The sequence below is a fragment of the Megalobrama amblycephala genome, linkage group LG6 (assembly GCF_018812025.1).
Source record: "Megalobrama amblycephala isolate DHTTF-2021 linkage group LG6, ASM1881202v1, whole genome shotgun sequence".
NCBI classification, from domain to species: Eukaryota; Metazoa; Chordata; class Actinopteri; order Cypriniformes; family Xenocyprididae; genus Megalobrama; species Megalobrama amblycephala.
In genome coordinates, this window is record NC_063049.1 from 30,448,559 (window position 1) to 30,472,753 (window position 24,195).

Below are 24,195 nucleotides of genomic sequence, written 5' to 3' on the forward strand. Positions count from 1 at the left end.
ATTATAGCTTATATAAAGCGCAAAAGCTACGAGCATGCACCGTCCGTTGTTCTGTTGTAAGTTAAGTCATGAAATTACCAAACATGCGATTAACGCTGTCTCAAAACTGTGCATGCATGTATTTGTTGATATGGTTTTAAAGCTATTGTTGGCCTTAAAACGTCTTAAAAATGCACACATGTACACTAAGGAAATCTAAATTTTCTCGGGGGAGCATACCCCCGTACCCCCCTACCAAACAACATTTTCTGACCTCGGTAATTATGAAACCCTGCATACGGCCCGGCTTAATGAAATCTGAGGTAAACGTGTATTTCTCCAAATGTGTGTACTTTTGGACTTAAAGTTTGTATGTGTATGCACTGTGATCAAAAATAAATGTGGTCAAATGCGATTGAATGTAGAGGTTTGTGTCTTGTTATTCTATTAATAACTACCGATTGATTTTGCATTTCTATCAGAAATTAAGAATTATTAGTGTCATTGTAGTGTTGCAAATATCTAATACTTCAAATCTCAAGGTTAAATCAGAATTTTTTTGTAAAAATGTTTCTGTAACAGCTGCCAAAAACTGTATATAGCTCCACTGTGGTTTTGAACAAATAAAAAAAAAAAAAAAAAAAAAAAAAAAAAAAAATCAAAACATCCCCCCCTCTGGTTTTCATAATAATAATAATAATAATAATAATGTGGGCCTAAACTGGGGCCCCAACTGAAATAAACCAGCTTTAGGGGGGCCCAGCCTGCAAAAGGTTGAGAACCCCTGATCTAATGCAATTAAATGTATTAATATTTTGCAATTTCATTTCATCCAAGGGTGGCTTAAGTGTCCAAAACTATCCAAATACTTTTGGGTCAATATTTTTTCTATCTATATTTGGGTTAATTTATATAAATAACCCATATAAAAAATGATCATTTTACCTAAAATGAAAAACATCAAAAATGTTCTAGCTTTAGGAAAGGAAAATCTAGTTACTGTTGTTGTTTGATTACCTTAGTAAAACTTTGATTACTTTGAAAAATTAATAATCAGTGTGTTTTTATATTGTTATACGCCACCTCTATAGTTGTTTTCTGAATTTGTGTAGGTGTCTTTCTTATGTCACAAATGTCAAGTATCATCTTCTCTCAGAGTGTGTGACTGACAGAGAGCCCTCTGTGTGTCACTCTGTCGGTACAGCTGCATATTAAAATCAAATTAAGCAGCTGGCCTGAAGCATTTGAAAAGCAGGCCCAGTAGAGGCTAATAATACACCATTGCCTCCTGAGTTATCACCTCACATGCACACACACGTCTCCCCAAGGACCAGCCTACTGCCATATCAGCAACAGTGATAACTACAGAAAATGAATCAGTAACAGGGATTTTAAAAGTGTGTGCAGTAAAAGTAATGATATGCATTTGTGCACACTTTACCTTTTAAGTGTAGCATTTTTCCCACCATACATATCAAGCAGGTGTCATTCCTTTTGAAACATTTTCATGTTTTGATTTTTTATTATGTGCAATGATTATGAAATTAGAGGAAACTCACAAGAATTACTACTGTCATCCTTGGTCCCATCAAGAGATCCATCTGGGTTCATCTGCAAGTAGTATCCCTGCCTGCAATATAACCTGGTCACTATACCCTTGAGCTGGGGATCTGTGGAGGAAGACAGAAAACAAGAGTTCTTGAACTATAGAATATACAGACACCATGAATGTAAAAGTAAGTTTATGTAATCTACCAATACATAACAATAACAATGTAAAGAAATAGTCCACCCAAAAAGGAAAATTCTGTTCTGTTTTTTCTTTTTTGGAAAACAAAATAAGATATTTTGAACAACACTGGGAACCAAATAACATTGGAGCCGATTGACTTTCATTGTATGGAGAGAAAAAAAAAAAAAAAAAAAAAAAACACTGAGACATTTCTCAAAATATTTTATGTTCCACAGAAAAAAGAAAGTGACACAGTTTTGGAACGACATGAGGGTGAATAAATGATGACAATTTTTTTACTTTTGGGTAAGCTATCTCTTTAAGCCTCTTTATGCAGAAGGGTAGCTAAATATTTGTCAAGAAAATCTATCCTAGAAAAACTATGAGGCATTTTGTGCTGTGCAGTGACTTTAATATGAAGGAGACTCAGTAGCGCCCTCTTTAGCTGGGCCTGATAAAGATTTATCTTGACCGCCTAGTGCTGAGTACCATACAGCAAGGCCATGTATTGGTCTTTTTAATTTACAGAATTAAATAATTACAGGATTAAATAGGTTTCATGGAAATAAAAAAAAAAACAAATAAGTATGGCAAAAGAAGTTCTAGGTCTAATTATGAAATAATCAATTTAAACTATTTGCAAATACAATTTTATTTTAAAATATCCTATGCACACATTCACTCTTATTCATGTCTAATATGTCAAAAACGCAAAACATTTCTTGTCTCGTCACATTCAATTATGAATTACATGGATCATGTATAGAATATGTTTTCAATTTAAAATGGCAAAATCTCATAAAAAACAAGTCGAGTAGTTTGGATTACTAAGATATTACTGTCTGTCGTTGAACATCATAAAACAGTTGTAAGTAGCCAGACATTTAATCTTGGATATTTTACCACGCACACTTCCACTGTTAAAACTACAGCATCACATTGGAATTCACACTCATTTTCTGTGAACATCTCATGTCTATGGTGGTTACAGCCATGCCATACAGAAACACATTCTTTCTTAATAATAATAATAATAAAAGCATATAGTTACATTAATGTGATGACATAAATGTGAAGCAGAACAGCAAAAGATACAAAGATAATTATAATTTGATATCAACAGGCAGCTTATCAGACAAATCATTGAAGGTAACCAGGCAAGTGAGCTCGCTGAATCGATGTTCACGAACAACACTGTAATCTGATTACTAAACAGAAGCGAAAGGTTTCATAATTACAAATGCCCCTTATTTTGCATACACAAATTAAATTGGATTTTATGATGTAATACTGTAGTAAAAATGAAGATAATGGAAAGTCTGTCCCCTCTAGTTCTTTTTATGTCAGTAACTGAATCTGTATGAATTTGCTCCTGTGTTCATCATGACTTCTTGATTAGAACAGTAAGAGGAACAAATTGTTTTGTCATATGACAGTGGAGATCTAAAGGAGGTTCTATCAAAACACTGTCCTTAACTTCCGTTAACACACACATACACACATTACAGCTACGTTGTTTTAAGATACGTCTGCTCAGAAGTATCGCTAAGGGAATACCGAACATCTGCATTCTAGACGGTGCTAATTCAGAAAGACACAGAACAGCAGTTTGCACTGTTGGAACTCATCTAAATACATAGACGTGGTGGAGAAGCTTTCAAAAGCAGCACCAAGCATTCACACCAAATTCTCTCAGTCTTCTGAAGCATTACACAGGGAGACGCGTTTCTCCAGGTTTGACATCAATAACTGTGTGTCTTCAAATCAATCATAATGTACAAAGTTTGAATTTGTGAACAGCAGATAAATTTGCAGTCACACAGTTCAGAATGACATGAGGAAGAGTAAATGTTTTTGGGGGGAAACTATTCCTTTAAAATTGTAAATGCAGTATATGTGAATTGTAAAACGATGGTATGAAACAACAACAACAACAAAAAAAACACTACCTTTGGTTGTTTAACTCTGGGGAGGCTGTGTTGTGCTTTAGAAAACACTGCTTGGGGGTAATGACATAAATAGATGCGAGTGACACCAATTTCAAGAGACAGGAAGGATTTTTAAGAGCATAAAATGCTGTAGTCTCATTTGGTTATAAGGGTCTCCTGTGATACTCTCAACCAGCCTTGTTGTGCTTAACTCCAGGCTGGTAAACAAATAACCGCCTTGTCATATTGATGTAGGTACAATGCTGCTGTTTATCGTTGGCCTGCTGCCCTGGATTTGCCTGTGTTTTTCGCCAGGGCAGGGCTGAAGAAACTGGCACATCAAAGGTGGAGAGACAAAAAGAAAGAGAGGGCGAGAGAAAAGAACAGAAGAAGGAAGGAGAGGGTGAGTTTAAAGGGAAAGAGAGATACAAAGAATGCTAATCACAGTGGTGCTTTATGATATCTGCCTCCACCTACACAGCGATAGTGCTGAGACAGCATCCTTAAAGACAGCCGCTTAAAGACAGCAAAAAGCTCCCTTTGAATTTACTTAGACAGGCACTATGAGGGGAAAAAACACAGAGGAAAATCAAAGAGATGGGCATGAGATATGGTTCCATGTGCAACCCCAAAGTTATGGATGCAATATGGAGAGGATGCAAAGAAAAGGACATTTGTAAATTTTTTGAAGAAAATATGAGTGGTGCTTGCTCATGCAAAACTCATCAGTGTAATGCCAGGATGTTACTGTGTTTTTATTTATTTACTGTTGCAATTGGGTGTTTCTGGGTGGTGCTAGGACGTTGCTATGTAGTTAGTTGCTAGGGTATTCTGGGTGGTTGCTAGGTGGTTTCTTACTGGGCCAAAAAGAGCCCATCTCGAGTGTCTATGATATTCTGGTCTCTAGCTATGGCTCAGCTCCCTCCTTTAATGTAAGCCTATGGGATTTTTTTTTCAACTGATTTATCACCTATCAGGGAAAAACCATAGAAAAGTAACAGCACAACTCTGTTCAACAAGCCATCCAATGTGAGGTATATTTCATGTCTGCAGCACAAATGGTGCAAAATGTGTTATGAAACATTATCGCTACACATCGAAAAAATAATAATGAACCTTACTTTAGCAAAATCAATGTTAATGGCATCCAGGTAATCAACATAAGCCGCTACTCCACCATCAGACCGAACGGTTCTCATTGTGTAACCGTTCCATTCCGTGCCGATCCGGGCCAGCTGGTACGTTTACCATTTCATTTTCCACTGTGGGGCTGATCGCAGCCCTCTTTGGAATGTTATAAAGTGTCAGTCGTTGCCTTGGTAACACAACCGTTTACTGATGAAATGAGATGTAAATAAAGGCCGCATTATGGAGGCTGATCAGATATTTCTTTTAATTTTATTACTAATTATTTGTGTTTACGTCACTCAAATGCCAGCTAGAGAGTAACTGGTAGCCAGGCAACAGACAAGTGACCAATCCTGAGTGGCGACGTCACTTCATGGATTCTACCAGCACGATTGTGCCGTGCTGTTCCAGGCTCAAGTGGAAACACACCTGGAACCATTCCTTACCATTCTAAGAACGGTTCGGCCCGACGGTGGAAAAGCGGCCGAACATAAATCTCATACAGAACATACATCTCTCACTCATTATTTCCACAAAAAATGCTTAAAATGATAGTTCACCCAAAAATAAAACATGCTATTTACTCACCCTAATGTTGTTCCAAAACTATATGACTTTCTTTTGTTCTGTGAATTATTTTGAGAATTATCGGTTTGTTTTTTTCGTAAATGGAAGTCAGTGGGCTCCAGTGTTGTTCAAAATAACTTCTTTTGTGTTCCACAGAAGAAAGAAATTCATACAAATTTGGAATGACATGAGAGTGAGAAAATGTTGACAGAACTTTCATCTTTGCACCCAAAGATGAAATCCCTTATAATCATATACTTCACTAACTTTACTGTTTTATTGTCACATTGAGCATAAAGAATCAAGCATCATGACATTTCTGGAAAATACGTCTATTTTTTTAAAGATGATTGATGTTCTTAGCATTCATCCTTATAAGAGGTTAGCAGCAGGTGCATGGTTTTGTGTGTGTGGTGGATAGAGAGACAGAAGGAGACAGACAGGTGGAGGCAGCTATCATCAGACAGACGGGAATGGGGGGGCATGTCTCACTGCACACAGCACCAGCTGCAGACTTAACTACATGTGATTGACCCACTATAGACTTTCAGGAACAAGAGAAGGGCTTTTCCAGCTTTCGTAAGCACACTCGCACTATTCATTGTCACAGGAAGGACTGAGAAAGACCTGCCATTACATTAAATCTTGGAACTACTAGTATTATGAGATTTATACTCTCCTATATATATATCACTCACCTCTGTACATCACAATGAATATCATTGTTATCACCGTAACATTGTGGAACATGGCGGAAATGAAAACATGTAAAGAGAGTAATTTAGTCATTATAGGCGAACTGACATCAAGCTCATAATTTACACAGTGCAAGAACAAGCACCACCTTACACTCAGGACTAAAGGAGGTGCTGTGCACTTTCAGTCAGGACTAATTGAGTGTATGCAAGATTCATCAGACTTTTTAATTAGACTTAGCATAGAGAGAGATTAAAAGCTAGTCTCCACTGGTGGTCTTCCATTCCATTGAGCATTCTAATTGGACGCAACACGTATCGTCCAAACAGCGTGTTGGACCATGTCTTGCAGTGAAGAATTTCTGTCATATTTATCACTTATCTGGATAATAATCATCAGAGCACTGAACTTTCAATGTGGATAAATGTAGAAGCACAAAATGACAGTAAATACCACAAAACTATCTAAGTTCTGGGCAGTTCATTGATAAAGATATTTTATCACCCTTTCTTGTTCACTACATGCTTTTAGCGAAACTTGAATACAAGGTTAAAGTTATATATTTTGCCATAAAAGAACTTGTTCAACATTCCACCTACTAAATTTATAAATTGAATTTGTCACAGGGTATTTTAGCAAGCAATCACTTCACAGCAATGTTTATTTTTTTCATGGCCATGGGATATAAAATGTCCTGTGGAGTAAAAAGGTTAAAAATTGCTCCATGGCAACACTCCGAGATGTAAGCAAACAGATAACCTCTCTGTTTCAACAAAGAGATTTTAAATAAATGAAAGATGTACTTGTTTTCACCGGCTTGATGGAGACCTTTCATGTCTGGAGCCATTTCTCAGATATTTTCCGAAGTCATAGACGTTTACAAACAGCTCAACCTCCTCATTTTATTAGAATTGTGTCATTCATTAATCAGACATGGATGGCTTGAAATGGCATAAGGGTGCAACATCCAAATTAACTGGAATATATATCAACAGTTGGTCAATTTCAATATCTGACCTAGTGAGCCTTAATCAACCTTTATTCTAAGATACCTATGCCAGCCTAAACTCATTTGCAATTTTACACTGTTGTTGTGACCCCAGTGAAATCTTTTGTAAAATCTAAAACATACTGTGCAACAACAACTGTCAGATTGTATAATGTACATTTATCTAAAACTTTGGTCACAACTGACAGCATTGACTGAGCATTTGAAGTCAACAGTCTGTGTCCATTCTGACATCTTAAATTGAAATGGTACCTTACAAACAAAAGACCTTGTGCCAATGTTGGAACAGCTTTGCTTAAAAATACTGAGATATTTATCTTTTCTTAGACATACACACATGTTTTAAATTCTGTGTTACTATTGATTCTTTATTCAATTTTGACCTATGAGCAAATAAATATTTTATGATCCCGGAATTTGTTTTGGAGGGCAATCATGGCAAAAATTGAGTGAGAACCCAAATTAAAAGTTTGTGTGTGTGTGTGTGTGTGTGTTTACACATGTATAGAAGTCTGAAATAAACAGCTTGAAAATGTTCAATAATAATAAATCATTGGAACAAGACACATTCAATGCAACATAACACATATCTCTGTCATAGTCTGGTAAAAACCTGTCAATAACAGCATTCTGCTTGAGGGTCTAGAAAGTCAAATAAGTCAATATTAAACAGTATATAAAGACTGTTATAATATAAGGACTTCCTTGTTTAATGTTTTTGGTTGTGGTGCTGGCCAAACCTTAAAGGTTTAGTTCAACCAAAAATGCTAATTCTGTCATTTCTTACTCACCCTCATGTCGTTCCACTCCCGTAAGATCTTCGTTCATCTTCGGAACACAAATTAAGATATTTTTGATGAAATCCGAGAGGTATATGACTCGCCCGCTTAACCGACACTTTCAAGGTCCAGAAATGTACTAAAGACATCGTTAAAACAGTTGACGTGACTGCAGTGGTTCAACCTTAATTTTATGAAGCGACAAGAATTTGAGGGCAAAACCAAAACAAAACTAACGGCTTTCATCAAAAATATCTTATTTTGTGTTCTGAAGATGAACGAAGGTCTTACAGATGTGGAAAGACATGAGGGTGAGTAATTAATGACAGAAATTTCATTTTTGGGTGAACTAACCCTTTAAGCTTACGGTTCACACTAGCACTCCAAATGCAGGAGGAAAAAAACGTTACCTTTCTTTTGGCAGTCTGATCTTGCACATTATTATCATTGTTCGTTTGACAAACCTAAAGGACACGAAAAAATATGCTTGCAGAGGTCTGTCTTCTCTGATTTCTGTTACTACACTGCCACAAGGCAAAATGTCTTAGTTCATGGTCTGTACATGCTTTTCCATTCTCTGGGGAATATTTCTATTGCCTGCATGTCACGACCTAAAAGTAAGAGTTAAAATGGAGACGAATGTAGCATCTCACTGCCTCGTACGATGGTAGGCTGTGCTCAAAAGCTATGTTGAACGTGTCCTTCTTGTGACCACTACTAAATTACCACCACTAAGCTAACCATTATTTCTCCTGAGTACACAAGCTACATGTGAAAGAGCCTAGGAGGGTGGGCAGGCTAACGCTCAGCTTCATAGAGCCCCTGGTGAGCCCTCAAGGCTGTGAAAATGCTCACTGAAGATTTTGTAAATCTAGCTGCAATGGGAAATTAATGAGGTAAATCCCAGGGGGTGCTCCGTCAAAAGTAACTCAGGCAACAACGCAACAGGCAGAAGGACTCAAAAGTGGCTGTCTAACCAGCTGTGAGCACTCAAGTCATCTTAAACAGCAAATGCTTAAAGACACCTTATTTAAATGTTTTCAATTGTACATAGTGACATTGTTGACCTACAAGATTTCTAAGCAGCAGCTTTCCAAAAAAGTTAAACCTAGGAGTGTAAGGGGAGGCCATGAGCTGTTCGCCATCTGTAATAAGATGGCCGTCACAGGTGCATGTTAGTCGAGACGTTGCAGGGCTAATTCATCACTCGCAGTTTCTCCTGGCAACAGCTCCATCTTTTACTCACTACTTATTTGTGCAAGATTCCCCTCTGGACATCTCTGACAGGTACCATGATATAGAGTATGCCAAATCGCCACCTCTAATATAGTTTTATCAGACTGTAGCTCATCTATTGGAAAAGTTGCCAGCCTACAATGTTTGTTTGTTTTGTTTTTTTCTGCTTGCAGGCCAAAAATGTACACACACAAATATTTTCTGGTTCGTGATTATACATTAACATATTAACTCTATGATATAAGATTATGTTCATGAATTGACTGTCAGTTTATAAGATTGTTTGTATCCTGAGAAATTGCTTATTTTCTGATCATATAAATATATTCTCTATGTAAATAAAATTGATATATAAAAGTGCTGTATGATTAAAATGTACTAACATTTATAATAAATATTTTTCATTTCGTTTTTTTATCTGAACATGTCTCTATTGCTGTGGGGGTGACAGGAAGCCTGCATTTTCATTTTCATTTTAATCTTACCTAAACTGAATAATGTGTCACTGGCATTTCCATTAAGATAAGCTGTCATTGGATGTTGTTTACTGATGGTGTGATATAGTGGTAGCATTTTCTCTTTTTTTTTTCCTGCAACACGTTGGGCACCTGCTGCTTTACTTGCATACATTGAATCATGCCAATAATTCAACATCAACACCTCTCAAGGGTATAGCAAAGACTAGGAGAGAGGTTGCCAAATCTCAGAATATTTCAAACAATCTAGCTTAGTATAAAAATCCTATCTAGCACTGATATATGTGGCCTTAAAAAACGGAGGAGAAAATACTGAGAATTCTTTTGAAAGCATGACGTACATAGATTGAACGCGTGGTCTTATTACTGAATTAACAATTTGTGTTAAAAATAATGACAGATTTTTGTAGGCAGATGAAAATAAAACTGCCTGTCAAAGAAATCTGTCAAGACACAACACAAGTCTATAAGCTATTCTCGTCGAGATAAACCATGTTGTCAAAGCTGAATGTGAAAATGAAATGTGGGCGTATTATCTCAAGACATTAGACATAGCATAGACTTCTTATGTGCACAATTATGGTTTGTGTACGGAACTTCCCACACCTTGTCGTCGTAGTCTGCGTTTCCTGAGGCCGAAGATTCGCACTTTGGAGAAGATGTCGACCAGGTTCCCATTGCAAAGCCCTTTATTCTTATTTGGGCTTTTTCTCCTTCTGTTGGTGGATGGTCGGTCTATATGCTGCTCCCGTGCCTGTCTCTTCTGGCGGATCAAACCGCTGGCAATCGCCGCTGCCATGTCTCAAAAACAGGGCTGTTGAACTCCTTACACACAAAGCACAGACAACAACAACAAACCGCCCGATCTGTTTCAATTATTGTCCCATTTTTGCGACTGTTTGTGTGCTCTGCCCTCTGAAATGCACGGACGATGATCAAAGAGATCCACACATCACGAATGGCGAAATAAGACACTGAATTAGCATAATGAATACAAAGGTGAAGTGTTACTCAACTGTCCGTATTTCACATGTTCTCCAATTTTCATTTCGAAGTCACGCAGGTTACTTTTCATTCCTGATTGCACAATGGTTTTCGGAATGATTATGACATGAGTTGCCCGGCTCCTCCAAAATATGGGATTATGAAAATATATTCACGTCACGCTTGAGAGTCTCTCCGATCCGTCACTTTCCTTCCTTTATGTTTGACCCGGTCCTGATGAAATTCAGCACCCTGGGCAGCGACGTCCACTCCCGGAGTCTGAACAAACAAAGCGTTTTTCGTTCTGAGCTGTCAAGCGGAGAAACGCGACCACCTTCGTCTCCCAGGTGGAGCCCTGCGACTACACATATTCATGTCTCACATATTCACCAAGTTTAGCAGATATCCACGCCGGTTCTGTTCAAACGTTCACTCATCTTCCGACGGCGTAACGACGGTGACTCGAAGTTGCAACGGGGGTGTTTATTGTTGATTCAGACGATCACTCCCCATTCAGTCCCATGTTCTAGGTCGCGTGGTTATTCAATAACGACGTGCGTTTTTTTCCTTTTCTAAAGCAGCATGTCTTGTGAGGGAAAAATGTAAGCAACGCCGAGCGGCTCCGGTGAGAATGACGTCTACCCGGTGTGACAGGAACGAACAAATAAATAAACTCAAATAAAAAAGTCTTTTCCAGAAGCTGGAGTACACGAATGTGCAGCATAGGTGCTAACGTTAGCCAGGAAAGAAAACGTATTCAAGAAATGCTCCTTTTCATCCTCCAACTCGAGCTCACTTAGCGTCTCCAAACGGAGCGACTGAGGCGCACGCGCTTCCCGCCTCAGCCTCATAGATCAACGGCATCAACAAGTCTTAACGACCACGCGCTTCCCGCCTCAGCCTCACTGATCATCAACAAGTCTTAACGACAAACTCCTCCTTTGCCATCATTTCAAAGACGAGAACAAAACCCACCCTTCACTTAATGTCCGTATATATCTGCACGGAAGGATTGTCCTCTGTGTGCACGAGCTTATAATAAGATTCGATGACATTTAGCCTACATTAAAAAAATATTTAATATATCTGATATAGTCTAATTTAGTGTTTATAGAAGCTATACGCATTTGACAGGCGCCAAAAAAATATATTAAGATGCCAGAATATATAATTATTCTAATTCCACAGACTTGAGACGCAGAAAAACATGTATTTTTCACTGGATTGTGTGTATTAGGAACTATCCTCAAGCACAATTTCTTTCATGTTCATGAGCCTGAGAATTGAATGTCTGAGAAATTAATTTCCACGACACGCCCCACGAGTGCAAAACGAACCAGGACTACAGCACACCTCTGAGGTGCTATTGAGACCCCCAGTGCTTTAGACAAACACACCTACGTAACGCATTGTGCGGATGAGTGCATGTGTTTTTGCTATAGGCCTACATTTATCAGTCGCCTGTTTCTTGAATCATATGGTAATGAGTGTTGCGATAAGGGCTGGGGTGCCAATTTAATATCATGCCCCAATAACACAGTATTTTCTCATTTAGATTAATATCACCAGAGAAACACAATCACAGAGGAGGAATTTAAAAGAGAGAGAGAGAGAAAAAAAAAAAAAAAACTCAAGAGGGCCATCTGCTGTTTGTCACTGCAATGAAATATTCAGTCTTTCATCCCCCTGCTGTTTTTCAACCCCTTCCACCTAAATAGACAGACAGTGACTCTGGGATGGTATTTCAACACCGGTCACTGCTTGAGCATATTACAGAGAAAATACAAAAATATATATATGGAGCATGCATTTAAATAATATACGCATTCATATACATTCACAAGAGACTTATTGTATTAAAATGAAATAGTCAGATAATCATACTTAAACTAATCATATGAGCACAGAAATACCAGACTGCTAAAATAATAAGAGCTTAAACTGACTGCATCATTGCCGGTGAGACAGACACTGCAGTTTGTGCAGCCGCCAGCAGCGGACACTGTCAGCTTAACTATGACTCCATTTATTTACAGACAGACTGCATATTTTTTGCATATGCACAGACAGATCACTAGGTTTCACGAATAAGCAATCCATTAACATTAACACATCTGTACTTCATGGACATTCAAATGTATATATATTTGAAAATATATGAATCAAAAAGACATCAACTGATGATATAAAGCATTATATAATGCAATCATTTTGGTTAATAGCTTATTAATTCAAGTTATGCAGCTGCTTATCATTTATATAGTAAATGCAAAACAACATTGCAAGCAACATGACACAAATAGAGGTATTACAGTCTGACAACATGACTTTGTGCACTGAAAAAGAACAAGCGATTATGCAAAATAAAATAAAAAAGCCAAGTAATCAACGAGACTGCAGTACAAACTACAAAAAAAAAAAAAGGAATGAAAGAACATGCCTGTGGCATATTTTTAGTTAACTTCTGAGTCTCATGAATACAAAATTGCCTTTTAATCTTTAGTGTATGGCAGAAAACTTTACGCTTCAGAAGCGTTTACTCAAAATAAAAGGAAGCAATCAGATGGCAAATGGACTACACAGCAAACCCAATGACAGAACAGGAAACAAGCATTTAAATTCTGAATCAACTTGCACATGCAAGAGATTACTATATTTCTTTAAAATAAAAATAGAGAGAGATAACTGCATTGTCATGAATATGAGAGTGTGCACATACCTACATGCTTTCTCCTTCTGAACGTATGAGACTCCATAGTAAACCCATTGCACATTCAACCGAGGTAACAGCACATTTCCCTGCCTGCCTGTCAATGACATGGCCCCATTTATAAGGTCTATACTCACAGATAACATTATTAGTAAGATCTGCCCCAAACAATTGCTGTTCAGCCGGCTGAGACCATCTCCTCCGAGACTTCAGAGGCAAACTCTTAAATAACAATGTTCCACTTTGAACTTTTAATTATGATGAGCTGAAGTGTTCTGTACTTTGCTCAATTTTACCTAGAGTTTAGTGCAGAGGCGCCCATGCGAACAGCAAAGCTCAAAGATCATAAGAGAACAGATGTGTAATTCAAGAGAAGCACTTTTGATGTAGAACTAATTAACTGCTATTTAAACGTGAGCCAACTCCAGCCTCCCACGCTGTCTTCCACCTGGTCTTTTATGAACATTAGCTGACAAGATGAAGGAAACATGGTCATTCTAGTAAATGCCATATGATACAACATCATATGAAATCAAAGAGAATGGACAGCTAGTCTTTAAAAAAAAAAAAAAAAGCGCTACTTCTGCTCTATACAAATGTTTAGTGCTCTATATCAAAGGGAAAGAAAGATGGATGAGATAGAGGTTGAAGGGAATAAGAACTACAAATGCACCAAAGCTCAGTGGAGCGATGAGAACGGGAGAACTACATCTTACTTCAAGAAATGTCACGGCAGACAGAGACACCAAATAAACAAGTCGATAGTTTGTATCACTGTGGAAGCCTTTAGGGTCGTCCCGCTTTTATTAGCTGTCATGATGACAGCAGTTGTAAATTGGAGTTAACGTCATACGGAAAGGAAAACAGAAGGTTTAGCGCTTTGTTTAAATCAAATTGTTTCACACTGTTGGGGTGGGAGAGGAAGTTTAATTTAATTGAGGAGAAAGTAATGATTTTTGGTTAGTGTTGTTGACAACAGGGTTTAATCGGTTTGAAGAATGTCACCGTTCTGAGAAGATGAAGACAGTGAGGCTCTAAGACTTTGAATGTGGCAGTGAATGTAGTGTTTTGCACAGAAATCTCACCATCATCTACTTGAACGGCTTAGGCTAATAAAGCAGACTTGATTTGGGAGTAACAAATCACAGGATTAAAAGGAAAATGAGAAATTAGTTTACTGTTTAAGTGGTGGAAAATGACTCTCTCTCATATTGAGGGAATTACTGGAGGATATATGAAAAGTAAGAGAAAAAAAATATCATTCTCTCATTTTCCAGATGTTTTTTTTTTTTTTTTTTACACTAACTGAAGAAAAATCTAGACAGCAAGTCTCATAAACAACATTACTGTAATTCTGGTGATACTGAAAGGCTGTTTCAGCATTAAAGATATATACAATAGTATTAGACCATTGTATATACAGTATTAAACCAAATGGCTATCGTATATATATAAAAAATATATTCTCATCACATCTACAATAGCAGCAAAGTGTAATTTTATTTTAGAACCAGATTACTTCAAAATAAGTACTAATAATTGATAATATTACTTAAAACTATCGGGTCTAAAAGCCATGTGTATATTCTGAATGACATATTACCATATTTCTCATATTATTTTGCATGCAATATGTATGCTGTGCACAGTTTGCAAATGTTCTGTTTGCATGGAATGACCTACAACATTTGGCAAAATGTGCAGTACACAAGCAGAGGACACTGCGTGGGATTCTGTATCCCATAATGAAATGCACTCAACAACTTCACCTTCCACTTCCAAAGTGATTAACAAGCCAGATAATAATAACTTTTTATTCAGTTATTATTTAATCAGACTGCCAAAAGTGAAGTCATGTTCACACAAAATGACATTAAAAATGCGAAATAACCATATTTGTGAAATAACCAGATGTTAACTGGACATGACCTGCTAATTTAAACACATAACTAAGGATGATCCTGTGTTAGATACTATTGTTAATATATATATATATATATATATATATATATATATATATATATATATATATATAAAATACTTGATTCTCTCACTTTAAGTAAAAACTGATTTGCATAGGCTGTATGTGCAAGCCAGTGTTATTCTACATTATGAAAATATAAAAGTCTCTAAATCAAGCGAAAGCCAATGTAAGACGAGCACATGTGTTAAATCAAATTGTAGATTAATGAGACAAGAACAAAGAAGATCCAGCAAATCAATACAAGTCTGTTTGAGCTTGAGGGTTTTTCCATTAAGCCTGACATTTAAATATCAACAACAAATCTCATTACAGAGGTGAGAATGTCAAATGTATCTTAATGTAGTAAAATGAGCAAGGACACTTCTCTGTAAACAACCATACATATCCTTCAAACTACAGACATTTTATCAGGGGCCAAAAACTGACGTAGCCTAACAATAAGCAATCAAAATACATTATATTAACTATATAATATACTGTATTTTCTGGCACTGTTGAGATCAAAATGTAAGAATTGTATCATTTATTGTTATTGTTCAGAGTTATGCTCTTACTTTTCTTAGTGATTGGACATACAATCTACATAATAAACACTCTAGTAACTAAAACACGTTAACAAATGCACAGCAATTGTCACAACCCTGGTAATGACCCAATGGCAAAGCACCACACACTTTTTACTCAGAAAATTAGCTTTCTTCTACTACTAGTACATAGCTTTCTTCTATTACTGGCACATGACACCAGTCTCAGTATGTGTGAACATTGGGAATTCTGTCTTACGTGAAATCCTCGACACCTTTGAATGTGTAAAGTGGTATTGTGATTTCCTAATGTTATTTTTAGTTGTGGTTTCTCACTGACCCGAAAGAATATGAGAAAGTCTGAGAATGGTAAAAGGTTTCTTGACATTACTGCAGTTGTGTGTGGTGGTGGTGGTGGTGGTGGTGGGGGGGGGGGGGTTGTCCTGAAAATGTCATTTGTTTTTAAACACTGTTGACATGTTTTCCATATTGTACTGAGAAGAGCAGTGCTCAGTGATGTACACAGCTTCAGTTTTGGCTAATCACTGACCCCTGAACAGTGAGAGCAGAGTGAATTTCTCAGAACACTGTGAGAGAGTGCAGTCTAAATGACAGAGAAGAACACAACGCATCACACGCCATTACTCCCACCAGGGGGGTGGGAAATGCTAGGATGAGCTCCAAAGAGATGGATATAGACAGAGCTGCTCCCTTGAACAAGAGTTAAAAATTCTGCTCACGTCTCTGCGTGTCCTTTGATCCGGTTTTAAGTATGCAACATTCAAAAGTGTCTTGTCAGCATTGGAGCAAAAAAAAAAAAAAAGAAAAAAGAAAAAAGCTCATCCGAGAAAGCCGGGCAGAGACTGTGAATTTAAATGAGTTGATTCTCTGCCTGGAAAGCCCTCTTTTTTTCTGATCTGTGAGAGAGAAGAGGGAAGGACTCTGCAAAGTAATCTCCCCGTGGAAACCCAAGGGACCTCCAAGCACACAAAATAGGCCAAAAGCGTATAGCCTTGAGAAACCCCTGGAATGATAATTATCTTCAGTTCAGTTTAGTTGAAGTTAAGCACTGCTATAAAGACCCACGCTATCTAAAATGCGCTCATTTCAGTTTTAGGGAACATCGAGGTCCAGTGCACAGTCACCGTTAGCTGACATCAGTGTTTCCTACACAGCTCTGCTTTTACAGCAGGGAGCTGCTCATTTTAGAAATACATATAAATAATAAATGATACAGACATCACTGAAAAGAATGATAACTTACAGTTTAATAAGCGAGTAATGTGTTGATTCATTCGCTCTGATTCAGTGAAGGATTCAACTCGTCTCTCTTAAGTCTTAACTATTCTTTAAAAGACCCAGCTCATAAGAAACATTCGTTCGTGAATGAGACTACACTGCATGTTTTTGATTCACAAAAAGAACTGGATCATAAGTCAGTTGTTCATGATTCATTGGTTTACACTTCTCGTGCTGTATGTTTTTCATTTTAAAAAATGTATCATAAGTCATTTGTTCATGAATCAGACTAACTGCTTGCATTGTATGTTTTTGATTCAAATAAGAATCATTTGTTCATGAACTGAACAACACTGTTGGCACTGTATGTTTTGATTCACAAAAGAACCAAATCATAAGAGTCATTTGTTTGTGAATCGGACTACACTGTTTATGCTGTATGTTTCTGAGTCACAAAAAAGCCAGATAATAAGAGTCATTTTTTTGTGAACTGGACTACACTGCTTGTGCTGCATGTTTTTGATTCACAAAAAGAACCAGATCATTAGAGTCATTTGACTACACTGTTCATGCTGTATGTTGAACCAGATCATGAGTCAAATTGTACAGTATGTTGTGCTTGAAAGCAGAAGACATTTCTAATTATTTCACTGTACTCGGGCATGGAGGAGTGACTTGGATTCTGAAAAGCAGTGCAGGAAAGACTGGCTGACATTAAAGGTGCTAAATAGGATGTTTTGTTTTATACATTTTTGAAATATTACTTGAAACTGTTTTTACTAACTGATTAAGACTATTTATTAGGTGCACTGAAAGGAATAATATTAATATACATCATCTGTGCACGAGGTAGGGCCTTAAAAACATCAGCCAATCGTTTACGCGATGATTGGCCCTCTGGCTTGTCAATCACTGCCACGACGTTCCTTGTGAGAGACGTGCGCGGCTGCGCGCTCCAGTAACTTTTTCACACTCCACAGGCGCTGCATGCAATGTTTTTGTCAGGAGTCAGGAGTAACAACTGCAGATTATGAGTTACCTGCGGTGAGTCCGACATAATGAATCCACTAACACGACACAGCGAATGCCGGTGGTAAACACTCATGTTCCAATACTCGTGCACGAGTTTTGGGAGGCGTTCCTTTGAAATGAGCTGTGAAGGAGGGGGGTTGTTCTTACGCATGCGCTCATTTCAAAAACTCAGTAACAGTCTTTGGATTCTCAGTCGACGAAAAAAATCATCTCTATCACCTTTAACATTAACATTAACACTATGTTGAACCACTATTTCCCCATCATTCTCTCTTTAAAAAAACAAACGTATTCATCTCAAACTGGAGCCCAAGGGTAAAATGCAGCCTACCTACAGTCTGCAGTGACATGTGAGCTGTTCAAACATGATGACAGACTCAGTTAGAGTGTGAGAGAGTGAGAAAGCCCTAAAAGGAGAAGTTGGCACACAGGGAACGTCCTTTCAATATACCGTCCGCAGTGTTTTTGCTCCCACACACCACATGCTATGGCCCGTTTCTTGCGCTGGCCTGAACCAAATAAAATCAAGTAAGAACACACCCACCTAAAATCCTAACAAAGGCCTGTGGGACACCCACACAAACCCCTACATACAAAACACACACATTATTTAAAATGGCAAATCTGGCAAACATGAGAAAGAGAGACTGTGACAATAAGCATGGAAGCTGGAGAGAGAGAGATACACATCAGTGCCTCCTACAATTCATGAGATAAATGGGATTTCTATTAGGTACATCCATTGAATGCTAATACCAAGCAAGCTGCTTAGTCTAATGCCCATCCCTAATCTGAACCTTTTTCTCTGGACCGCCTGTTTCAGCAGTTACATGGAAAATCCCTGTTGGTCAACTTATTATAGCACAGTGGATTTTTTTCCCCGATCGTTTTCGCTTCATGACGGATGATTTTTTACCCTAGGTTGCTCCCAAGGATTTGTTCTCTTGGCTGAAATGGAATACATAATGAATTTGCACACTGACAACATACATTTGTTATAGTGTAATATGTCTATGTCAGCTATTTTGAATGACAGGAGCAGATTATAATGTGTTAGAAACACATGGCAGTTGAGTCAATATTCCTCTGAGGAAGGTTTATGAATCTCTCATGAACAGCCTTGATCCATTTGTCAATGTATCCCCATGCAGAGCAGCACAGAAGTAACTCTAAAAGCACATACACACACACACACACACACACACACACACAGGGCTTATCAGTGCTGAAATCCTTGAACCTGCTTGAAATATTAATGCCGCCTTAATTAAATCACTGTGTTGTAATATTATACCTAAGTGAAACTCATTTAAAATTAGCAAAACCACAGATCAATAGGAACTGTACCTTTTGTTGCAGAATTAAATATCGCTTCCCTTGAAAACTGATCTGGAATGGCAAACAATGAGAAAGCTGAAGCTACGTCAACAAAAACCTAGTGCAGGCTGTGAGTGTCAACATGTAGCATTGGAGTCAGATTAGTTGTAAAGCAATAGTTTTTGTGTGAGAAAAAGAATAGTGACCATTCTTCGTTTTTCATAACACTGCTTCTTGAAGCTTCGGAGCTTTACAAATCAAATCAGTGGATCGGAGCACCAAAGTCAGCAGTTAGGCGGTTTGATACGTAATCTGAATCACTGATTCGACTCGTAAGATTCATAAGTCGGGGTTTTTTGGGGTTTTTTTGGCACACAAAAAATATTCTCTTTCCTTTATAATATTAAGATAGAACCACTGAACTCACACAAACTGATTTAAATGTGTTTTTAGTACCTTTAAGGATCTCGAGGGAGGAAGTACCATTGCTGTCTATGGAGGCCTCGCTGAGTCATTGGATTTAATCAAAAATATCTTAATTTGTGTTCTGAAGATGAACGAAGGTCTTACAGGTGTAGAATGACATGAGGGTGAGTAATAAATTACATTATTTTCATTTTTGGGTGAACTAACCCTTTAATACAGCAGTAATCAAACTTTACACATTAATTTCACTTTATAATATTTCATAGTAACTCTTTAGGTTACACTTTATTTTGATATTCCACTTTAAACATTCTATTAACTATATGTAATTTTGCAACTATGTCAACTAACTCTCATTAATTTGCAACTACATGTCAGCTAACTCTCAGAGTATTAGTAGACTATTAGGTTATGGTTAGGGTTAGGGTTATAGTAGAATAAGTTGACATATACTTGCAAAGTTATTTATTGTCTGTTGGGGAGCCATCAAAATAAAGTGTTAGCAGATATTAAGCAGACCGTCTACTAATACTCTAATGAATGGTAGTTGATATGTAGTTGCAAAGTTACTTAGTAGAATGTTAAAAAGTTAAGAAATTAGGTAATAGTTATATGGCATTAAAATGGCATTAGAAACACTTTGACACTTTACTATAAGGTTTAATTTGTTAACATTATTTAACTTAATATGAAGTAACAATTAACAATACTTCTACAGCATTTATTACTCAGTTTTGGTTCATTTCAAAATTTGCTAACACATTAAAAAAAAAGGGGGAAAAAAAGTGTACATTAGTTATTGCACCATGTATGAACATCAACAAACAAAGGACAATTATACTTTTATTAAATATTATTAACAAAGATTTGTGTTAGCTATTGCATTAACTGATGTTTAAAGGGATAGTTCACCAAAAAATGAAAATTCTGTCATAATTTACTCACCCTCAAGTTGTTCCTCTGCTGAACACAAAAGAAGATATTTTGAAGAATGTCAGAAACCAAGTAGTTGATGGACCCCACTGACTTCCATAGTATTTTTTCCATACTATGGAAGTCAATGGGGCCCATCAATTGCTTGGTTAACCATATTCTTCAAAATATCTTCTTTTGTGTTCAGCAGAGGAAAGAAATACATACTGTACAGGTTTGGAACAACTTGAGGGTGAGTAAATCATGACAGAATTTTCATTTTTTGGTGAACTATCCCTTGAACAAACACCTTTTGTAAAAAGGTTCTATAGTATATGTTTTATATATCCTCTTCGCAGGAACCCATGGAGTACCTTCAGGGACCCCTGGTTGAAAGCTTCACTTTAATACAGCAGTTTTTTTTTTGACAGAAAAAGTTGATCACAAAAATTTCTTGCTTCACAATATCCATGCATAATCCTATAGTATTTGTGTTGCACCATTTATACAATAAATTACAATCTTATCCAAGGCTCAGTTTATCTTGGCCTCAATAGTTAAAAGGTTTAATGCTTTTGTGTCCCTGCAGAGGAACCTTAAGTTCTGCAGAGGCTTGAAAAACTGCTGACCAGGTGCTAAAAGCCAAGGGAAGGTCAGCTGCAGAGAGCACAGAGACAAAGACCAGCCCTGGACCATTCTCATCAGCCAGGAAAAGAGATTAGCTGTCTAGCGTCTGGTCTACAACAGGCAGAAGTGCACTTAATACTGTTAGTGATCGTAGCACAGGTGTGAACTAAGATACGCACACAGTCAACACTTCCACAGTTAGTGTCTCCAGAAAGCATACGATAACCTCGCCACACACTGCTCAAAACACTGCTCGTTTACAGTGTGTCTACAACCACAGCAAACACAAACCAGCCATTATGCACCCGTGATAAACTCTCTCTGACATATTTACAGCAAACAGATTCTCCCTAGAAGGAAAACACACATTTAAATGTCATTCCCACAACAGACACAGAGCAACACTGGATATCTGAAGCAGCTCCGAGATCCATATCCCCACTTCCCCTGAGAGAAAGAGAGAATAGCTATGCAGAGATTGTATTTTGCTACCCATGGCTATAATAGGAAAAGAAAAATTATACAAAAAAACAAATACATAATTATCAAAAAGCTTCGGAAGATGTTTCGTCTGAAAAGAGCAGCCAGGATAATCTTTAAAAATTCATCTTTTATGTTCGATGGATGAAGGAAAGTCATACAGGTATGGATAAAATTGGGGCTTCACAACGATAAATCGCAATTAATCGTTTGCAAAATAAAAGTCTGTGTTTGCGTAATATATGTGTGTTCTGTGTATAATAATTATGTATATTGTACATGTACATGTATAAATTTTAAAAATATATACATGTATAAATAAATAAATATACATATTTATATATATTTTAGATTACATATAAATATAAATATTTTATATATAAATATTTTTTTTTTCTTAAATATATACATGTATGTGCATGTATTTATATATACATAATATACACTGAACACACACATATATTACGTAACATACTTTTATTTTGCAAACGATTAATCGCGATTAATCGTTGTGCAGCCCTAGATAAAATTCGACAATAAGTAAACAAAACATTTTTGGATGAACTATCCCTTTAAGTGTGATGAAGGTTTTTAAATGTATATGCCATATACTTAAATACACAGTATAAATAAAAAAAGTTTAAGTAACCAAAGGGACCTATGAGACCCAAATTATATAAATTGACACAATGACAAATTATATAAAGGGTTTATGTGATTAGGGGCTTAATCACCTGCAAACAATGATTTATAGCTCTTACAGTCAGATCAGCTAAATTGCAAATGGCTGAAATCCAAAGAATTTATTTACTGAGCTCCATATAGAAATGGAAATTACTAACATTTGTGAAAGCAATACTGAAAAGGTAGGATATTAGAAGAAATCCTTGAAGTCCTTGTTGGGAAATGGGAGCACCCACCCAAACACACACACAAAAAAAGATAAATTTAAATAGCAAGAAATATAACAGCACTCCAATGTGAACAGTAAGTGTTCGAAAATCTTTATTTTCAATGGTGATGAATGTTTGTTTTATGCTATGCTGTTATAAAACCACAAGAGGGAGGTCAAGAGCACAGCAGAGACCAGCTCAGTGATATCAAAGGGAAATCAGACACAAACTGCAAAATGTGGCTAAACAATCCCTCATGACAGCCATTATCCATTATGTCATACTGTAATGACTCTTTCAGCCTTTCAGCTGAATCATGACTATAATATAAGTGACAACACTCACCATAACATAATAAACACAGTCTTTAGCCGCTTGACATATAGGTTCAATGTTGAGGTCCCCCTATAGTTAAAGCAGTTTGGCAACTTGTCTAGAAATGCTATTACTGTAGATTATGTGCCTCAAATGTGCTGCAAATACATTATTTGCCTGAAAATTACTGTACTAGTGAATAAAAAAGAAAGATTGAAGGCAGATAGCACAAAAAAGGGCCTTTATATGCACATTTAAGACAGCAAAGATGCCCTCAAGTGGTCAGATTGGGCTACTTCAAGATTCAGGGGGGGGGGGGGAATCACTGCAGAGACTGCAAACAGTTCCTCACTGATTTAATCATAGCACGCAAAGCACAGCACTGACATGTGAATGACTGTAGCCACAATTTAAACACACATGCTCTTCGCAATTAAACAAAACAGAAGTCAGGTTTTCATGCATATTAAGTGTCATCAAATGCAACACACGCCGGCACTTTCAGGAAAAGGAAACATCTGGTGTGGAGCTGGATGACATGCTTCCTGTGAACTGCTGCAGGCGCCATTTCTCACATTCAGAATCATTAGGTAATGGCACTGTGTCCTGGCCGACAGAGCTGTTGTGCGGCGAAATGCAGATTGATCTATTGTCCTGTCCTCACCCTGCTATGACATCATCAGCACGAAGATCATTTGGCGCATGTCATTAGGGAGTGTATTATTTCACTTCCAAAAGTTATATAATACAGACGGCTCTCTGTAGGTGCTCACTGCTCTGAACCCCACAGCATGGATTACAGCCCGAAGCCAAACGCGATCCGACAGGAGTGCGTGTGTGTGTGTGTGTGTGTGTGTATTGGCACAAATTACTACATACATACTGTGCAACACTCTCACACAGACTGTGAGAGAATTAAATGCTTTGTTTGATATGAAGGTGAGATGGAGAGCTTGCGCCCACTGCAAATTGGGAATACAGAACTATCTGTTAACCATGTCATTCATTAAACACATCAGCGTTTTTAATTGATCCATCTATCGCTGTTGCATGTTTAATTTGCCTTCCAATCATGTAGTTAATGGATTTATATATTTATCTACCTCTCAAACATGTGTCCCCTGATCATCACAACACTGACAAGGTCACCTAGCCATACAAAGCACTTTCTTTTGGAGTTTAAAGTTACAGTTTGCCCAAAAATGAAATTCACAATGGTTTT

The 24,195-nt window shown here is 37.2% G+C and overlaps 1 protein-coding gene across 3 annotated transcripts in view; it reads right to left on the minus strand.

Moving 5' to 3' along the window:
* fgf14 (fibroblast growth factor 14) overlaps positions 1–24,195 on the minus strand; it is a 160,070-nt gene that overhangs the window by 42,671 nt on the left and 93,204 nt on the right. For 2 of the 3 annotated variants that reach the window (XM_048193870.1, XM_048193869.1), the window contains exon 2: positions 1,539–1,649. In XM_048193870.1, the coding sequence (XP_048049827.1) occupies positions 1,539–1,590 (52 nt within the window). In that variant the 5' untranslated portion in view covers positions 1,591–1,649. Of the gene's footprint in view, positions 1–1,538; positions 1,650–10,136; positions 11,465–24,195 lie in introns of those variants that run through there. The other variant, XM_048193868.1, reaches the window with a different exon arrangement.